Source organism: Clupea harengus, chromosome 8, assembly GCF_900700415.2.
Source record: "Clupea harengus chromosome 8, Ch_v2.0.2, whole genome shotgun sequence".
Classification (NCBI taxonomy): domain Eukaryota; kingdom Metazoa; phylum Chordata; class Actinopteri; order Clupeiformes; family Clupeidae; genus Clupea; species Clupea harengus.
Genome location: NC_045159.1, coordinates 25,534,753 through 25,549,329, shown reverse-complemented (window position 1 = coordinate 25,549,329; position 14,577 = coordinate 25,534,753). Strand labels below are relative to the sequence as shown.

Sequence of the window (14,577 nt, the reverse complement as noted above, 5' to 3'; positions counted from 1 at the left end):
TCTCTCTCTCTTTCTTTCTTATTCTCTCTCTCTCTCCCTCTCTCTCTCTCTCTCCCTCTCTCTCTCTCTCTCTCTTTCTCTCTCTCTCCCTCTCTCTCTCTTCCTTTCTTATTCTCCCTCTCTCTCTTTCTTATTCTCTCTCTCTCTTTCTTATTCTCCCTCTCTCTCTCTCTCCCTCTCTTTCTTATTCTCCCTCTCTCTCTGTTTCTTATTCTCTCTCTCTCTCTCTCCCTTTCTTATTCTCTCTCTCTCTCTCTCCCTTTCTTATTCTCTCTCTCCCTTTCTTATTCTCTCTCTCTCTCTCTCTCCCTCTCTTTCTTATTCTATATGGTATATTGGGCCGATTTGTGTCAACAGAAAGAGAGGACCTATTCGTTCTGTGGCACCATTGAGTACATGGCACCAGAGATCATCCGAGGGAAGTTAGGCCATGGCAAGGTAAGGGGCACAGTGTACTTCCAGCCTTCATCCACTCTGAATGCACAAGCTTACACTCCGCTTATGCCAACCTGATCTGGTGCCCTTTTACGCTCTGTGCTCCACTAAATGCTCTAAAGGGCCATTTTTTGTGTTTTCAAATGTAAACAACTCCTGCTGCATTGAGAGGCGTTTCTATTACACGGACAATAGTTTTGACACGTCTTATTGTCAGTGTTGTCAAATCCCCATTATGCCTCCCAGAACAAAACACAAATGCATGCAGCCCAGTTTTGTTATTGTTCTTGTGACATTTAGTCAGCTTTGTGATTTGTTTTGCTATCAACCAGTGTGTTGCTCTGGGCTACATCATGGGAAAAAGAATCATTTGTTGACAATGACTGCTGTCTGTGTACTTCAGAGTGCCTACCGTAATTTGTCATCCATGCTAACACGTGTCGGACGATTGACCTCCATGCCTCGACAAAGGCTTTTTAAAGCGAGTCAAATTGAGTGCTTACTGCTACGTGCCACTAATCAAGGGCAACATTGATCACGTATTGCCTCCACGACCTGCTCCAACTTGTTTCTCCCTTTCATTCTGTGTTCCGTCAATACCGTTGTTGTCCTATCTGTTCCTGGTGTTTCTGTTCGTCCTCACTAAAGTAGCACTCGTTCATGGCTCTCTCTCTCTCTCTCTCTCTGCTCCCTGCCCTGTGCAGTCGGTGGACTGGTGGAGTCTGGGCATCCTCATGTTTGAGCTGCTGACTGGAGCCTCTCCGTTCACCCTGGAGGGCGAGAGGAATACGCAGAGTGAGGTTTCCAAGTGAGTCGCCCTCTCCTCACCACTGTCCCATCAGAGCCCTTCTGTCAAGAGTTCACTCACGTTTGTACTCATTTTCTTTTCCTTCTGGCCATCCTGTCTTCCTTCCTCCTCCTCCCTCTTCGTCCCTCCGTCTCAGGCGGATCCTGCGCTGCGACCCCCCGTTCCCGTCTATGATTGCCCCCCTGGCGCAGGACCTCCTGAGGAAGCTGCTGGTCAAAGACCCCCACAAACGCCTCGGCTCGGGCCCCAAGGGGGCGGACGACATCAAGACTCATCCATTCTTTAAGGTCTTTACATCACACTCCTTTGTCTATAACACTCATTAACAATCTACGGAATCTATCTATGGAATGTATCTATGATGTATATTCTCTGTTATATATATATATATATATATATAGATATTTCATACGCATAATATTAGAGCAAATGTGAATATGGGTATTGATAATCCATTTTATCTAAAGAGCACATTTGGTTTACTTATGACATCCTCTTAATGGGATCTATCTTGGCTGGATCACTGCAGAGCTGGCCAGGAACTGCAGTGTTCTGATTTATTTTTTATTACATTATTTATTTATTTATTTTTTAAGAAAGAAAAAAAGAAAAGACCGTTTTTTTTTTTTTTAAGAAAAAAAGCTTCAGTCTGTAACGAGTGGAGAGTTGTAGCCAGCATACTAGTGAGGTAAGAGCAGAGTCCTCAGGAGGCAGGGGGAAGGGGTTTGGTACAGAGCCGTGTCAGGATCTTAGAGGTGTTATGCTGAAGAACATGAAATAAGATGGACAGTCATACTCCAAAATGAGGGTGAGCTCTGTTGAAGCAAGTTCTGGTTTTGCTCTTTATTTTACTCTCTCTCTTTATTTCTTTTTCTCCTCAAACACTTGCTCTATGTTCTGTTTGTTCATACTCCAACTAAGGCTCGCACACACTCACATATAAGAACACACAGACTCTCTCACTCTGCACTGTACACTTCATTAATGGGATATTTACATTTGTTGTAGGGGCTCAGCTGGTCAGATCTGGCTGCAAAAAAGGTGGTCAGCCCCTTCCGTCCTGAGCTGCGGAATGAGCTGGATGTGGGAAATTTTGCCGAGGAATTCACTGGGATGGATCCTGTCTACTCTCCAGCCACCACCCCTCCCAGTACTGATCGCCTTTTCCAGGTACATTCTGTTCCCCCTCTCCTACCCCTCTAAGTTCTGTGCTATGAACAAGACACCTGCAGGTAGGAAATAGAACTGGGACACGAGGCACTTATTAAGCCTTAAAGATTTATCATAGTTCTCTCGACAAATGGATGATGCATGAGGCCAATTTGTCCTCTCTACTTAAAAAGTTTAAGAACCTACTTTGAGAAATCCCCACGCCCTCTTCTGCTCGTGGCTTCTTCTCCTCCCCCTAGGGTTACTCTTTCATCGCGCCGTCCATTCTGTTCAACAAAAACGTCGTCATGGGGGACTTCCTGGAGAACCAGGTGAACGTGGACCGGCCCGGCTCAGCCACAGTGAAGCGCAGCGCCATGCTGAAGGTATTTCACACAGAACTCGTTTCCACTGCAGAGATTTCTCCTATGTGTAGTGCAGCTATCTTCTACACGGCGAGCTATAGGAAGTTATTGTCGTCCGCCATTCCGATCCGGTCTCCTGACTTACTGTATTTGATAGGAACAGGATAAGCCACATAAAAAAAGACCCATCTCTCAAGTAGCTAGTGTCTTGTGTAGCACAGTCATGGTAAAAAAATGTGCAGTAATTTAACCATCTTTATAGGGTTTGTTTTAAAAAGAATGAATTCACATTTACACATTCTAGTGTCTTAATATGTACATATGTACTGTGCACACACACACACACACACACACACAGGCATCTTCAGCTCCAGTAGTGAAACTACTTAATACATTCTCTGCTGAAGTCTGCTTCACCAACACCCCCCCCCCCCCCTCCACCACCCCTGTCTCCATGCCTGTAGGACTCTCAGTTCTTCCAGCAGTACGAGCTGTGCCTGCAGGGCCCTCCTCTGGGAGAAGGCAGCTTCTCTGTGTGCAGGAAGTGCCGACACAAGCAGAGCGGACAGGAGTACGCCGTCAAAATCACCAGCCGCAGGTGAGCACAACGCCCCCCTCCTGGGTAAGGATAGGTTGGGTCACATGGTAGGGGAAGCACTGACTTACAGTGCGACCAAGCGGTCAGGTAATTGACCACTTTCTGGAGCTCCGCTAAGCTCACACACACACACACACACACACACACACACTCTCATCCACACATGGTAAGTTCCACTACCAGGTATTCACATCACGTAGGGATAGTGTGTGGGATTTTAGGTTTCTTTCACTTCTGTTTGTTTTGTTTAAGTTGCAGACAAGGAGAGCTCTCACCTAGAATAGTAAAACCCTCTAGACAACACAGTTCACCTAACTCCAGACACTGCCTTTAAAATGGACGGTTTACTGTGGGTGGACTCCACACTGATTGAGTGGACCTGGAGTGGCTTGTACATAGAGAGTGATAGAATGTTGGTGTTGTTGCAGTGTGTCTCATAAACGTGTGTTCTATAGAATGTTGGTGTTGTCGCAGTGTGTCTCATAAACGTGTGTTCTATAGAATGTTGATGTTGTTGCAATGTGTCTCATAAACGTGTGTTCTATAGAATGTTGGTGTTGTTGCAGTGTGTCTCATAAACGTGTGTTCTATAGAATGTTGGTGTTGTTGCAGTGTGTCTCATAAACGTGTGTTCTATAGAATGTTGGTGTTGTTGCAGTGTGTCTCATAAACGTGTGTTCTATAGAATGTTGGTGTTGTTGCAGTGTGTCTCATAAACGTGTGTTCTATAGAATGTTGGTGTTGTTGCAGTGTGTCTCATAAACGTGTGTTCTATAGAATGTTGGTGTTGTCGCAGTGTGTCTCATAAACGTGTGTTCTATAGAATGTTGGTGTTGTCGCAGTGTGTCTCATAAACGTGTGTTCTATAGAATGTTGGTGTTGTTGCAGTGTGTCTCATAAACGTGTGTTCTATAGAATGGAGGCGATGATCCAGAAGGAGATCGCAGCTCTGAGGCAGTGTGAGTCTCATCCCAATATCGTCAAACTCCATGAAGTCTACACCGACCAGGTACACACACACACACACACACACACACACACACACACACACACACACACACACACACACACACGAAGAACACAAACACGCTCACACACACACACACACACACACACACGAACGAACACAAACATGCTCATACACACACATATGAAATCATCATTATCTTCATGATCACTGACACCAGTCTTTTCATGTGCCCGTATGTACTCCCTATCTCTTGTTATTAATGGGTCATGTTCTCCCCTCCTCAGCACCACATGTATCTGGTGATGGAGCTGCTGCGTGGCGGCGAGCTGCTGGAGCGCATCAAGCGGAAGAAGCTGTTCGCCGAGTGGGAGGCCAGCAAGCTCATGAGCAGCCTGGTGTCGGCCGTCAGCTTCATGCACGAGGCCGGCGTGGTGCACAGGGACCTCAAGCCAGAGGTAGGCCACCAACACGGCCATCACACAGCCACCAACACAGCCATCACACAGCCACCAACACAGCCATCACACAGCCATCACACAGCCACCAACACAGTCATCACACAGCCACCAACACTGCCATCACACAGCCACCAACACAGCCACCAACACAGCCACCACACAGCCACCACACAGCCACCACACAGCCACCAACACAGCCATCGCACAGCCATCGCACTGCCATCGCACAGCCATCACACAGCCATCACACAGCCACCACACAGCCACCAACACAGCCACCAACACAGCCATCACACAGCCATCACACAGCCACCAACACAGACATCAGACAGCCACCAACACAGCCATCACACAGCCACTACACAGCCATCACACAGTCATTACACAGCCATCACACAGCCATCACACAGCCACCAACACAGGGAAGTAACAAACCAGTTAGAAGCAAAAAACAGAACATATTGCAGAAGTTGGACAGTTGTCATGTTCAGCTCGAATTGTATTTTTGTATTATTATTATTATTATTATTATTATCATCATCAGGTGGCACCTGCTTGAAAAACCCCAGTGAAATGCTCATGAAGGCAGCTTTGTTGATGTTGTTGTAACCTGCTGCTTAGGTTCTATGGGTGGGCAGTCATGTTGTTGTGTTTAGCAGTTGTGAGATACAGACGGCACATGTTGCACTGTCAAGAAGGGCCTTTACGGATCCCGGGTACAACATGCAGCGTGTGTTGTGCCCGTCACCAGCCAGTTGGGCATTGTTGTTGGGCAGGTGTTCTATTGGTTACGTTAGGTTGTTGGGTGTGAGTACTTGCATGTGACGGTGAGAGGATTGGCTGCTGTGGGAAGTCCCCAACCAATAGCACAATGAATTAAACATCTTTTACTGTGTGTAACTAAAATCATGAAACATACATTTTATTTCAAATGTTTAGATATACACATACATACAGCACACACACACACACACACACACACACACACACCAAATTCTACAAATATTACATTTCAATACATTATCAGTAGTAAATAAATAGGTCTAAAAAGAATGTATGTATCGGTAAGAGAGATAACGCTGATTGGCAGTTCAATGAGTATGATGACATTTGGTGTTTGTAAACATTTGGTTGATAATTTACATGGTTTTCGAATATCCATGTTAAAAAGTACACTATACAAGAACATGACTGGTTCCTAGACATGATACTGAACATCTTCAACGTGTCAGTTGTGAGCGTCCCCGTTTGTGAATGCAGATGCTCAGTCACACTCGCCTGTATCCAAGGAGAGAAGGTACCTGAAACACAGCTGTGAATAAATATGGCCGTGGGGTATGTGCCGTTGGCTGTAGTCTTTTGCGGTTGGGTTCAAGTTTGGCCCAGACACGGGCGATGTGAGGCGATGCAAAAGTTGTCAGCGGTAGTGTCCGTTTTGTTGGCACTAGAGCCAGAATACAACATCCTGTTACGCCCGCAGTCAGTCTGTAGCCAACTACCAGCCTTGGCCATATCTTAGCCCCTTCACTTGTGTCTAATATTAATATAATAAGCATAGTATTGTGAATTGAATCGAACCCTGAGCCGTGTATATCGATATATTCCTACTATTGTGTGATTGTCAATGGTGTGGCTGGACATTTCCAGCCCGTTTAGAGTCTCTGCAAGCAGATTTGATTGGCCAGAATGCGTGAAATGTTATTAGGAAATAAAAAAACTGACATTGGTGTGCTCCAAGCTCGCTTCCAGTCAAGTTCAACTCGAATTGACGCTCCACTCCCAAGTCACCAGCATAATTCTAGAGGTGTCAGCCATTTCTGTGTCAAACCTCAGAAAACCGTCGAAATTCTACTGCTGCTACTACCGCCGCCGGTAAGGGTGATCTCCACATAAAACAGGCACACTAACGGGGGCGGAATCTCACACACACACACACACACACACACACACACACACACAGGCCTGACAGAAAGACACTTGAATCAAGATGGGGGTGGGCATCAGAAATGTTTGTGCTTTCACAGTGGCAGGTTGACGCAGTGGTCAGAAATAGAGAGCGAGGATCTGGCAGCGGAGAGGAACGGGAAGGCGGCAGGCTGCCAGTGTCCAGGGCTGCCAACTGGTTTGAGACCGCCTCGCTTGATTGTAATAAGAAAGACAGGATACGCCGTCGACTTCAAGGCACCACGGGGAACAGTTTAGTAAGAAAAAAAATCACACAATCGGAAATGTGTTTTGTGTTTCACGAGAAATGACTAGTATGAAACACTTTTTGGACTGATTTAACAACCACTCGTGTTTGTGTGTGTGTTTGTGTGTGATTTTGTGTGTGTGTGTGTGTGTGTGTGTGTGTGTGTGTGTGTGTGTGTGTGTGTGTGTGTGTGTGTGTGTGTGTGTGTGTGTGTGTGTGTGTGTGTGTGTGTGCAAATGTCACACACTTCCTTCGTGCCTGCAAATAAAACATTCTGTCCGGAAAACTCTTTACGGTCTCTTTCCAGTCCGTTCCCAAGGCCGAGAATCCCACCCACTGTGTGTGTGTGCGTGTGTGTGTGTGTGTGTGTGTGTGTCTCAGGGACTCTTTCTATTGCGCCTCATGGCTGTGGTCTCATGGCTGGCTCTAATGTGTTGGTAACCAGGGACACTGTGCCGGTGGCATGTTTGTCATGTTAGCTCCTCGGCGGCTGACGTCTTCTATTATTAATTTAGGTCGCTCGTCGTTAGTGCATGTGTTGCTCCGGCTCTGCGTAAATGTGTCGTTAGTCAGAAACACTGAGATGATGATGATGATGATGATGATGATGATGGTGGTAGTGGTGGGTCGCACTGGCACAAATGAAGCACTGTAGATTAGATAAGAGAGTAGGATGGCAGTTCTGGGCATCTGCTGTGTGGTGAGGAAAGTGGGCAAGTGTGGAGGTTGAGTTTGTGGAGACTGGCTCGGGATGGAACAGATGTTTTGTGCTTTTTTTCGTTCTTTTTTTAGCTTTCTTTTGAAACCAGGGCGAAATTGACACCCAGCATGTAGTGAGAAGACAACATGAAGGGAGACTCTGAAAGGATGGTGAACCCCGTGGTATTTGTAAGTCGCTGTCTCACTGTTCCCTTTTGTGTTCTTGGATCTTGCAGAACGTTCTGTTCGCCGGCGAGGGTGAGGACGCGGTGCTGAAGGTGATCGACTTTGGCTTCGCCCGCTTGTTCCCGGCGGGCAGCGCCCCGCTGCAGACGCCCTGCTTCACCCTGCAGTACGCCGCCCCCGAGCTCTTCCACTCCACCGGCTACGACAAGGGCTGCGACCTCTGGAGCCTGGGGGTCATCCTGGTACAGACCTCCACACTGTGGCCAATCAACTCTGTTCTTATAGGAGGATGGGGAGAGGGAGCGACCGAGCGAGTCATTACTGTCTAATTATAAAATAGTCAATAACTGCTGGATTCATTTGTGATAAGTTTGTGTGATTTAGCTTAAGTTATTCAAATAAATGAAACCATTATCATGCTCATCTACCATGTCTGATAGCAAACTCTTCACACGGAGGACTAAAAGAAGTGTTGTGTGTTGTGTTGTGTGTGTGTGTGTGTGTGTGTGTGTGTGTGTGTGTGTGTGTGTGTGTGTGTGTGTCTTTCTTTCTTTCTTTCTTTCTTTCTCAGTACACCATGCTGTCGGGACAGGTTCCCTTCCAGAGTGAAAAAAAGGGCATGACCTCATCATACGCGGCTGACATCATGCAGAAGATCAAAGAGGGAGACTTCTCATTGGAAGGAGAGGCGTGGAGGGGCGTGTCAGAAGAGGCCAAAGAGCTTGTGAGAGGTGCGAGGATATCAAAGCGCCGTGTGTTAAGGACTCACCACAGGGGAACTGATCAAGACTCTTTAGATCTTCACACAACCCATCATGCTCTTAAAAATAGTCCTAATATTCTTACACCATTATTTAATGTTTTAGAGAGAAGGGCAACTACATGTATTTAACTTTTGGTCAAAAATAAATGGGCCACACAGTGCGCATAGGTCAACATTACAAACTCACAGAATGTTCTAGATTTTTTTTGTAGTGAATAAAACTGCCAAGCCATTCTCCCCCCCCCATAGTATGACTCAAGCTTCCAAGCCACCCAGACCAGACACTGATAAATAAGCACTGTGTCCCTGCCGCAGACCAAGTAGTGACTCCCGTGACCTGGGCAGTTTTTTCACGCTCATTGCCTCTCTGTGCTCGCTCTCATAAGAGGTGATCGCAAGGCCTCCACCTTTTTCTCTGACGTCCTGCCGGCACGTCTCCAGGCTCTTGGCATGGAGGAGGCCACGGAGGAGGAGGCCACTTCCTCATTTGCCCGATTTTTGGGGCTGTGTTTGACCCAGTTTGGCATTCTCTCCTGATAAATGAATGCAGAACTGGCTCGGAGTTATTGGCACACATACACACACACATTGAACAAACACACACACACACACACACACACATTGAACAAACACACACACACACACACACACACACACACACATTGAACAAACACACACACACACACACAGACAGACACTAGTAAGTTGTGCAATGTCTTCCAGCCCCTTTTAACTCTCACATCCTCAAATCATACACTTCCTCAGACACTTTGTCAGGTCCTCCCACTTCTTCGTATACAAACTCAGTGTGAGTTGCACTTATTAGTGTCTTGAAGTTAGTGTGCCTGACAGTTTTTCACTGCTGGCACGGGCAACCTGATCATACTCGGGTTTTCACTCAGCAATGGTCAGGAGCTGGGAAGCTGAGATGTGCCATTTGGCATTGCCTTAGGTTAGAGCTGTCATTGTTATTCTAAACAGCAAAGAGCCCTTTTCACATGGAAGTGTCTCTCTCTCTCTCTCTCTCTCCCATTCCTCCTGTTCTGCCCATCCCCTTACCTCTGTTGTGATCTGCTTTGCCATGTCTCCCCTCCCCCGCCGGTGCTGCAGGTCTGTTGACGGTGGACCCCGAGTGCCGTCTGAAGCTGAGCCACCTGAAGGAGAACGGCTGGCTCCAGGGCGGGGCCCACGTCTCCTCCGCCCCGCTGTGCACCCCCGACGTGCTGGAGTCCAGCGGCCCCACCGTGCGCACTTACGTCAACGCCACTTACAAGGTACGGGTCACTCCACTCCACGGCTCGGCTCAACTTCGAATCCGTTTCCTTTAGTTTCCATCCCAACACTCTCGGGTCGGGTGTTTCCGTCGGCTGGGTTTTTGTTCCAGAGCTTGGGAATGCAGCGGGAGCGTTGTTTTGGGAATGGTGACTTGGGGATTAATGCAAGTTATTTACAGAGTCCCTCTGTGTCCCTTGTGTACTCGAATGGAAAAAGAGATGCTTGTATTGTTACACTGACATGATGTTACAACATGATGTTTCTTCTTCTTCTCCCATCCCCCTGCGTCCTTCCTTTCCCACACAGGCGTTCAACAGGGGGAAGAGAGAGGGCTTCTTCCTGAAGAGCGTGGACAACGCCCCTCTGGCCAAGCGCCGCAAGCTGAAGATGACCAGCACCGGGGTGGAGACCCGACGCAGCTCCTCCTCGTCCTCCTCCTCGTCCTCCTCCTCCTCCGCGGTGGTGGTGGCGGCGTCCACGCAGCCCCAGGCGCAGCTGCGGCCGACCGTGGCCCCAGACCCCGACCCCTGAGCCGGCCTGCGGGAGGAGGCCTCGGAGGGCCCCCCCCACCCCCACCCCCACCCCCACCCCAACCGTCCACCACCCAAACTGAAGACGCCTACAGGGTCCCAGTGTGACTGAATGAATCACTGAAGAAGGCAAAACTCTTTAAATCACACCCACATCCAAAAAGCCAGATCTTCTAATCGTGGCACAACATGCTGTATGGGACCGTACGTGGTCTGACGGCAAAGGGCTTATGCACTCCTTTCCAATGGATATGTCAAGTCGGTTTTTTTGGGCCATCCATGGTTTAGCAAGAGAGTGGGGGACAACTGTTGTATATTTCAAGCAAAAAAAAACGTAATCGTTCAAAATTGGTGTCAAATCGTTTCGCTATTTCGCTGTCGCTTCTTTAAACCCGCTGGTCGTAAGATGTTCCCCGCCGATTGTTACGTTTGCATGTTTACCAGTGTTGAACTGCCAGACACCTTTTAGTCTTGTGTAATTTTTTTTTTATTGTTCGCTCGTATGATTGAATGTACCTTTTAATGAGTGGGATTTGTTTTTATGGCTTTTAAGACGCGTTGTAAAAGATGCTGAAGGCAGAGCCGTTTTTAAAAAGGGACACTTTCAAGATAGGTGGGATAACAAGCCATTTGAGAGTCAAAGCCATAGGTACTGAGAAAAGGGGACGTTTGTGTGGCCCCCTGGCCATAGACAGTGTGACCAGGGACTGGAGAGGAGGAGTAGCTGTTATACATATAACACTTTATATCAAAGGTGGCTTTCGGACAGTTTAATGGGCTTGATGGTTGATTTTAGTTTTTTTTTTTTTTTATCCACAACAGCAAATAAGGACTAGGCCTGATTGTGAGGGTCAGGCGTGAATCTTTGTCTGCGTGTCGTTGTTGGGTTTACTTCGTGCATGCCTCTCAGTATACGTGGTGAAGCCTCTGAACGGCAGTCTTCAATGTACAGTGTTTTTAATGACTGAACCCTTCACTAACGCTTCCCTGCTGTGCTTTCATGGTGCGGACCGGATCAGTCTGTGATACCACGAGCTTGACTCTGTGGCCCCCGGAGTCCTTGGAGGTGTGTGTGTGTGTGTGTGTGTGTGTGTGTGTGTGTGTGTGTGTGTGTGTGTGTGTGTGTGTGTGTGTGTGTGTGTGTGTGTGTGTGTGTGTGTGTGTGTGTGTGTGTGTGTGTGTGTGTGTGTGTGTGTGTGTGTGTGTGTGTGTGTGTGTGTGTGTGTGTGTGTGAGTGTGTGTGAGAGAGAGACTGTGTTAGCTTGTGTGTCCACCTCACAGGCGTAGGAGCGTGGGGTGCTGCTGGTCCTCCTCTGCTGCTGCAGGCAGGGTGATGCAGCGCCGTGCGTCAGAGTCCAGGCCACGGGTCTCAGGAGTGTCGGCCGTGTTCAAACATTAAAAAGGGCTCCATCGCATCCCTGGGCCGGGGCGCAGGCTGTGGCTCCACACACACACACACACACACACACACACACACACACACACACACACACACACTCCCAGTCGTATTTGACCCGTGGGTAGAGAGATGGTGTGAGGGAGAGGACTAAGAGAGAGAGAGGGGGTGAAAGAGAGAGAGAGAGAGAGACTCCACTCATCACCCTGAAGGTAACCATACGGCACCGGCCACCCACCCACTGTGGTGAATATCTCGCTCTCCTTCTCCTCCTCAATTTAAGACTTGCATTCAAAAACAACACTGAATCTGTGAATACTGAGCGAGCTGATGCAGGGCACTCTAATATGGAGGTCACTTCTCTGCATACACTGAGGGGGTACTTACTGTAGGTTTTCTTTATAAAAAGGTTTTCTTTATATTTGCCAAGGACAAGGATATTGTTGTGTATGATCAGCATTTTCTTTAAATGTCTCTTCAGAAATTGTAATGTAGTACCCGGTTAATGAGATAACTGCATGCATATTTATAGAGTGTTCATGACTTTTGTGAGGGTGGGTGGGGGGGGGGGGGGGGGTTTAAAGCCTCGGCACTGGTTGAAGTCTCATCCTGTTGGGGTGCCTGTAAAAAAAATATATATATATATCATGAGATGACACGTGAGATCCATTGGATGGCCATCTTTCTGAGATTGCAACACTGTTAGGCCTGTGTGGTCAGAGCTTTTCAATCATGCTCGCTCTACTGCGATCTCCTCATTAGTCTCACACACCAAATGGACCGTTCTTTATTTTAGTATTATGGGGATTGGAGTTTGTGCAGGATGGTTGAATGACACTGGTCATTTAAAAGAAAGTCACTTGTAGTTCCTTTTTTTTATCATTATTGTTCCAACTTCAAGTCGCACAATTGTAATCTTTGAAATGATTTTGCTTTTGTTATCAGCTTTAACTTGCTTAACCTTTTAGTATTTATTGCTTCAGTTATGCCTTTGTGTTCCGAGTTGTGTTTGCTGTGACGGTAATGGCTCCCTGTCTGTGTTAATGAATTGAGTAATTCTATGTCATTCTATGGTGTGTCTTGCTGCCTTGTGCACTAGGAAAAAAAAAACATCTATTGTGAAATTATAAAACTGTACATTTCTGATTTAAGATCATTTTACAAGCTTATGTCAATGATTTTTATGTCTACAGTCTAAAATATGAGAACGCTACTATTTTTATGACTATTAGTAACTGTGTTTTGTGTCATTGTTTTGACTTGCATGTACTTTTTTCATTTAAATAACTTCTTTAATAAGTTATTCAGTTCTCTCCTTTTGCCAAAAAGCATTTTGTATAAAAATAAATAAAAAATAAAATCATAAGTACAAAGTGCTCTGTTTTCAGATAACTGTAGGTGCTTTGTTTTGCATCATGGACACTGTTGAAATTTTATCAAAAAATAATGCCCTTCCTGAAATCTTTTCAAGTTGTATTATTCCATTCATTGTGTATGTCATAAAGTGTCGGATATTATATGGCGGTTTATTACGTAAGTTATTTCGTTATTATGTGAGGAAATTAGGTCAATCTTGAATGCACGATTAATTTATCACACAGCCTTCAACATTTACCACAGAACAGTCAGCTGAATCATGGCTGTAGCCTGACTGGTTTTAGGCTTGGCTTGGTTCCTCCATATTGACAGTCCTGCAGTTCAGGTTCATGGGCACCAGGGGTCAGTGTGGTGCTTGCCGTTGCCTGGCACATCAAGAAGGCAGAAGGAAGCCATTGGATTACTTGGCCATGATGTGTTTGCCATCATGTCATGAATCAAAATGAGCCCTGAGTGGAATCATTTGCATAGGAAATTGTGATAGATTGAGCATGACACAGATGGATATGGATCGAAAGCTAAATCAAAACGATTCCATCAATTACAGTCCCCACTCTTGGACGTGACCCAAGGTTTGACTTCATATAGGCCTAAGCTCACTGTACACACAGCCAATGTTTAATGTGTTGGAAATGGACTTTCGGGAGTACTGTCCCTAAAAAAAGCCAGGGCCAATTGTAGGCCTACAGTCTGTCTAGCTGTCGCTCACATCCCCTCTCCAGACTGCCAGACCCCAACTCTCAGGCTCCCTACCCACATGCGTTTGCAGCTGCTCCGCAGACGAAGCCGAGAGAGCCTGCTAACCTGTCACACATGCTGACTTTGTCCTACAGTATGTTTCCCCACAAGGCCGCTGAATAATTCACACGCACGGGGGTAGTGCAGCCCTACCAGTGTCAGTAAGTGCGTCAAGGTTGATTTCATAGCAGATCCTCCACTCTCCGCTCATGAAACTTTCATTCCGGCGCTTTCCAAACACGCTCTCCATTATTAAGCAGCTAAACATGACAGACCCCATTCCATGGAAGAGACCCAGGCAAGTTCAGTGTTCACGCTTAGTTCTCCGTTTGAATTTTAAGGCCCAGAGGGATGGATAAGACATGTCTTTGCTTTCAGGTACACCTCACCTAGATGAAGAGAACCTAAAAGTTGAGAGCATATAAAACGCTCTTGGTCTGCCTGCGGGTGGCTGGACTGGATTTCATCTCGAAAAAGAACGCGTAAAGACACGCTCTGAAATTAGAAACGTGATGATAGTTGTATAGCACACATTCACAGAAGCAGATTGTAGCACTGAATTGCCTTCTAGAAATGTTTGGGGTTTTTTTGGGTGGGGGGGGGGTTAAATGCAATCTTATGAAAAAAATAATGCTGAAG

The 14,577-nt window shown here is 46.7% G+C and overlaps 1 protein-coding gene across 1 annotated transcript in view; it reads left to right on the top strand.

The window, feature by feature from the left end:
* rps6ka4 (ribosomal protein S6 kinase, polypeptide 4) overlaps positions 1 to 14,577 on the top strand; it is a 34,888-nt gene that overhangs the window by 7,628 nt on the left and 12,683 nt on the right. Inside the window, exons 7-18 of the mRNA XM_031572480.2 lie at positions 358 to 438; positions 1,140 to 1,243; positions 1,380 to 1,530; positions 2,252 to 2,413; positions 2,653 to 2,778; positions 3,222 to 3,355; positions 4,271 to 4,364; positions 4,610 to 4,780; positions 7,910 to 8,101; positions 8,431 to 8,590; positions 9,733 to 9,896; positions 10,204 to 11,531. Coding sequence (XP_031428340.1) covers positions 358 to 438; positions 1,140 to 1,243; positions 1,380 to 1,530; positions 2,252 to 2,413; positions 2,653 to 2,778; positions 3,222 to 3,355; positions 4,271 to 4,364; positions 4,610 to 4,780; positions 7,910 to 8,101; positions 8,431 to 8,590; positions 9,733 to 9,896; positions 10,204 to 10,428 — 1,764 coding nt within the window. The 3' untranslated portion in view covers positions 10,429 to 11,531. The remainder of the gene's footprint in view (positions 1 to 357; positions 439 to 1,139; positions 1,244 to 1,379; positions 1,531 to 2,251; positions 2,414 to 2,652; positions 2,779 to 3,221; positions 3,356 to 4,270; positions 4,365 to 4,609; positions 4,781 to 7,909; positions 8,102 to 8,430; positions 8,591 to 9,732; positions 9,897 to 10,203; positions 11,532 to 14,577) is intronic.